We start from the raw sequence: 5519 nt of genomic DNA, 5'->3' as shown, positions 1-5519 counted from the left end.
CCCCTAAGCCTTAGTCCTTTTGACCCAGACAGAACCACCACCCCTCTGCCAGACTCCAGCATGATTAAACTGTCTGTCTTGACAAATCTCCAGCACTCAGCAACTTTCCTGAAATACAACAAAAAAATTCCTGTGTATAACAAAAAAAGCCTGGGGCTGTGATGTAAAGCATTTTACATCCGCCCTCTTTATTAGTCTTTCCGTTATAATGTTGAAAAACATGCAAGTGATTGGTTTAAGTAACATTACACTGACATTTTAAGGACCTTTGCAGAATTTGATTGTACCCCCCCCCTGTTCAATTTCTTAAATTAGTTACCATTATGCTTAAGGCAGCAATGGAAAGGAGAAATCTTCTTGGATCTAACTTTGAAATATCTCCTTGTAGAGGAGTGGGTTATACAGCAAATGACTGAGCAATGAAAAAAGCCAGTATCTAAATGCTAACACTACAGAACACGTATAAATCCAAATTGAAAGCAATTGTGACTTGGACAATATAAATGACTATGTGGATGTTTTCAAAGGATTTAAAAAGAACAGCTTGAATAGCATGTTTGGTTTTTTAGAAAGCCACAGTGAATCTGTCTCCCGCCATAAATGTAACAGAAGCTGCAAGTCCAGCAGCTAGCACTGCGTTTCCTAACAGTTCTAAACAACGCTTTAACAAATAACAATTGTACTAGAGGACACCCTCACACAGACAGCAAAACCCTGTTTCTATTATCCCTCAAACAAAAAGAGCTAGGGTTGGTAGAGTTCATACTAATATGACACACCTTTCACTCTTTACACAGCATGTACAACATAAAGGTTTTTGCAAAACAGTAATAGATACCATGTTTACCATACCAAAAAAGCTGAAGTATTTCATTTAATCAATGTTCTGCAACCTAAATATGGCTTTAGACTATGAACTTTTTCTGATATCAAACTTAGAAACACAGTTCAGTTTAAAAATCCTGGGTCAGATTAAAATTAATTATTTCAAAAACAAACAATAGATGGAAGTTATTTGGGGAAAGTAGCAGACATTCCACTCTGCATTACTTTGGTCATCCTTGGTGCAAGTATCCACTGATACATATATACACACATATATGTATACATATATATACGTATCTGTGTATATATAGCTGTCAATGGCTTTCCAAGCTTCACCAAGATTCTTTGGTTCTTCTTTGCTCTTGAGCAAACTTCCTTACAAGTGAAGAAGCTTAGCATTTAATAATTAAAGCATATTAGTGCATCTGTATCTTTTTATGTGACTAAAAAAAATCCCCACCACTTGTCATTCAAAGCAGAGTATCAATTAAATCTGGCTCGTACATACTATTGCTGCAAGAAAATGACCAGATGAACAGGGTTCTATGTCCTAATGACACTCACCTGTTTTATGGCCAAAAGTCTTTTTCATTACACGATAGTAACAAAGAATTGTTAAATGGGCAACAGGAACTGAATGATTGATAATGCAACTGTAGCAAAAAAATAGGCAAGGAAAGAATGAACAGATACTGTCTATCTTGCCCCTGAAAAAGCCTTATTTTTCTATATAACATAATGGCATCTCAAGATAAAACATTAGAAAAAAAGAAAGCTGTTTATGAGACTATTCCCCTCAAAAAGTGTTCAGACTCAAACCAGAAGAGACCTACCTCTTTCTAAGAGAAAACCAGCCCCAATCCAAACCGTTTGTCTTTTTGCTAGAGATGTCAATCTTCACAATTCAATAGATACGACTATAGGATTTTTTCCATTTCACAACGAATTCAATAAGCTTTGAAATGAAAGCTGTTGTTTAAGACTGTCATTTTGGGTAGTGAAGTTGTGTTTGCCATTAAACTAAATGTAGGTAGGCCCTGTGAACTAGGCTGGTCTTCCCTGTTTAACCCACCAGGTGGCAGCAAGTTTCTCGACAGCACAAGTCCCTGCTTTAAAATAAGCCCCAAAACCCTTACTCGGGGACTTTTGCTTCTCTGTTTCACTAAAATGCATTTACATTTCTCAGAACAGTCAGAACGCCCAGCCCACCTTTGAATATTCCTCCTCGCTGCCGGTGCCCTACAGGTAAGAGCACCACAGACGATGGTTTACTCCATCAGTTCAGGGAAGAAGCGGCCTCCTCTTTGGGACCCACACGGTGTCCATGGAGCCCAGGGCAGGGCAGCACTGACTGCTCCAACTCAACCCCGGAACCAGCCATGCCTCTCACAGCTTTTGCTACCTGTGTCCTTTGACTGACAGAGCTATTTCCAAGCCGCCTCCCCTCCCTACCCAAGAACAGACTACGGACACATAGACTTCCCCCTCCGCCCTAGCCTTAAAATGCCGAAAGCGTAAATGAGCAATGCAAACTACTTACAGTTTTCTGGGAGGGAGGATATAACTTCTTCTCCTCAACAATACAAGAATTAGAGACAGCTCCAGACTTCCACCTTTCAGAAACACAGTAGCAAAAAATCAGTACCTACTTTCCAAACAAAATCCACAGACCTAATGCTGTTACCTGACTACTTGCTTAACAGGTGACAGTAGACACACAGCATGAGAAGAGAAATCAGGTCAACAACTGCCCAAGAAATTTTCCTTTATTGCAGATCTGCCTTCATATCTGGCAAAAACTACTACAGACAATGGATACTGCAAGGGAATCTTCATGGAAGCAGAACAGATACTGCAAGGGAATCCTCAAGGAAGCAAGGATCATTGCAGCTGGGCACTTACTGCCGTGCAAGTATCAGAACCAGTTCTCTCCTATTACAACGAGGTCTGATTATAATCAGACAAAGACTGACCAGGGATTTTCTTCACATCCACAACTCCGGCTAGTCAGAATACTCATCACAACTAAGATCTGAGTATCAAATCATGAAAAATACTGTCTTGTGAGGTTGAGAAATTTTCCACTAGAGCTTACAAGGAGGAAGGTACCATCATAATGTTCATCATGTAACATTTCAGTCGTACTTAGCAACATGTTTGTTCTGCTCTAATACGGCATCATATGCAGACTGTACAGCTCGCAAGTATGGGAGTGCTTCATAAAAAACCAAAAAACTCACCATTTTTTAACTTGGATCTTCTGCACTCAAACTTTCAGAGAGTTTTCAATTAGAATGCATCTGCAATAAAGTAAAATCATACATTAAAACTCCATTAGCAACCATGTGTCACTTTTTTTTTAATCTTAATTCTCATTCTGTTCTTGTCCTTACTTTAAAAATATACCAAAAAGACTAAATCATGTAACTGTATTGATTGTCAAAATAAACAGGCCACCCCCTCTGCCCAAAAAGCAACCCCAACACACTTCACTATTGAATATTTAGTTCAAACCAACACACAAAAAACGTAGCTATACTGAACAGCCTTCCTAGAATCAACTAACCCTGCTCTTACAAGCTTGTACAAACCAGCAATGGATGTTCAGTTTAGTAGACAGAAAATATCTAGGTATTTTATTTATGATAGAGAGCTCAAAAGCAAAAAAAAAAGCAGCAGCAATAACAGTTAAATAGCATTTACATTCAACTAGTTCTCTGCAAGCTAAATCTGACCTTTTAGGCGACTTTTTCAATAGCCTAAATTTTGAAAACTATTTCTAAACAATTTTCAAGGTCATATGAGACCTACGTATGCCAAATAAAACCAATACACAGTGATAGGAGCCGCAGCCCATGCACAAAATTTATTGTGTGCTACTGTTTATAAAATACTTGAATAGTTCAGAACATGCATAAAATTTCCAACTTAGGGGTATGTACAGATTGTACTTCATGGCAAACAAAAAAAAAGGGGAGATGAACTCTAGTGACATAAGTTTCAAGTTGTGTTCCAGGGGATGACAAGGACATGTAGCAAATGTCAAAATATATAACAAAGTACAGTGGCAATCAGTACAGTCCATTATTTGTGAACAAATTAGCACAGGGCTTCAATTTTTATTTTAACCAAGCAGTCCTGTAGATACCAAAATACATGCAGTCTCAAGTTTACACTTTCACTAATGCCTTAGCAGTTGAACAGAGCAATTGCTTACGCGCTGCTTTGCCTAAACAAAAAGTATGTCCGATACAGTTTCAGTTTCCTTTACAGATTTAAAAATAATAAAAAGCTTGCAGCTATTCAGCCCAGTGATTATTAGCTATTTATGCAACCGTAATACTCACAATAAACTAAAAGTACCCCTAACATCTAGGTAACCTATAGATGTACATCATAGGTCTATATATTAAATATTTGCAAAATGAAAACATGCATACACAAAATACAATGCCAAGCTTTACAGACTTGATATGAATCAAAATTTACTTAAACAATGTACAAAGTTCAATTAAAAGTACCTTAAAATTAACATTTCCATATTTTTCTTACTTTTAAAATTAGTATATATAATATTTTTTTTTAAAATTCAAGGTGGGGAAGAGTCTTGAAAAAGCTGGGCAAAAAAGTTTCTAAATTAAATATTTTTTTAAATCTGTGTTCAAGTAATAAACATTCCTACATAGAAATCTTCTGATAAGCTGTAACTAAAAAATACAGTGAATACAATATAGAATTAGCAACATCTAAGGAGTAAACCTGAGGTCAGCATTTTACAGAATGACCAACTGAGATTTTTTTTTTTTTTGGCATTTTTTCTGTCTATTTAAAATACAGTTTTTGCAGCCTCAGATATTTTAAGACCATTCTAATCTATCGTTTTAAAGACATTTCATGAAACCGATGTCCATTAATAAATAGTTAGCTCTTAGGGTTGTATTTGAAAGTCTGGTTTAAAAAACAAACAAACAAACTACCTCTACTGAAAGAAAAATCCCATTTGTAAACTCAAAAGTGTTGACAACAATAAGCATAAGATGCTAGTCTAGATGTGCTTTAGTGATAACAGCCCGGTTCTTTCCCCAGATCTCTTCCGGAGCTTCAGCAGCCAGTGATGGACTTTGTGTAAGTAGGCGAGGCACGCTCCCAGGAGGTCGGGTCACCACGTAAAGAGAGGGGCTGTTGTCTCAAAAGCATGGCGGTCTTTCTTCAGCGGGATCAAGTCAGATGGTTTTCCACCTCATATTAAGTAGTCACTTCAAGCGATCCCCCTGGCTATTGCATTTGTTGTCACATCAAAAAGCAGTAATCTAGGAATTCTCAGGCAAGACATGAGTGAGTAAACCAGAAGCTGATGTGGTCACTGTGCATTGTTGTTGCCAGTTCCATTGTTTCCATTGGCATTTGTTGTGTTTATAGTATTAATACCATCTTGCTGAAGAGCATCTTTTCTTGGTGGCATTCTCTCATTGATCCTATCCAAACCTTTTGCTTCTTCAAAACTGCAGATTTTATGTTGCGGAGAGAATCCTCGTATTGCTTAACAAAATGCAAATTTGATATGTCAGTAATGGAAAAATAAATCGAAAGCATATACTTTTTCTAACAAATGATGTTTAAAAACAGGTAAGAAATCAGCCAAAGAAACTTATGGCTCTGCATCTGTATTAGTAAAAGCTTCTCTAACCTGCTTT

At 37.2% G+C, this 5519-nt stretch overlaps 1 protein-coding gene across 14 annotated transcripts in view; it reads right to left on the bottom strand.

Annotated features, from left to right (window-relative positions):
• Positions 1 to 5519, bottom strand: part of PPP3CB (protein phosphatase 3 catalytic subunit beta) — a 58930-nt gene that overhangs the window by 8594 nt on the left and 44817 nt on the right. For 6 of the 14 annotated variants that reach the window (XM_074830676.1, XM_074830678.1, XM_074830677.1 and 3 more), the window contains one exon: positions 3666 to 5364. In XM_074830676.1, coding sequence (XP_074686777.1) covers positions 5186 to 5364 — 179 coding nt within the window. In that variant the 3' untranslated portion in view covers positions 3666 to 5185. Of the gene's footprint in view, position 1; positions 1479 to 1658; positions 1795 to 2365; positions 2439 to 3065; positions 3126 to 3665; positions 5365 to 5519 lie in introns of those variants that run through there. The other 8 variants (XR_012623987.1, XR_012623983.1, XR_012623981.1 and 5 more) reach the window with 7 other exon arrangements.

The sequence above is a fragment of the Strix aluco genome, chromosome 7 (assembly GCF_031877795.1).
Source record: "Strix aluco isolate bStrAlu1 chromosome 7, bStrAlu1.hap1, whole genome shotgun sequence".
Classification (NCBI taxonomy): Eukaryota; Metazoa; Chordata; class Aves; order Strigiformes; family Strigidae; genus Strix; species Strix aluco.
The sequence above is the reverse complement of the archived record's forward strand: the minus strand, read 5'-3'. Positions and strand labels throughout refer to the sequence as shown.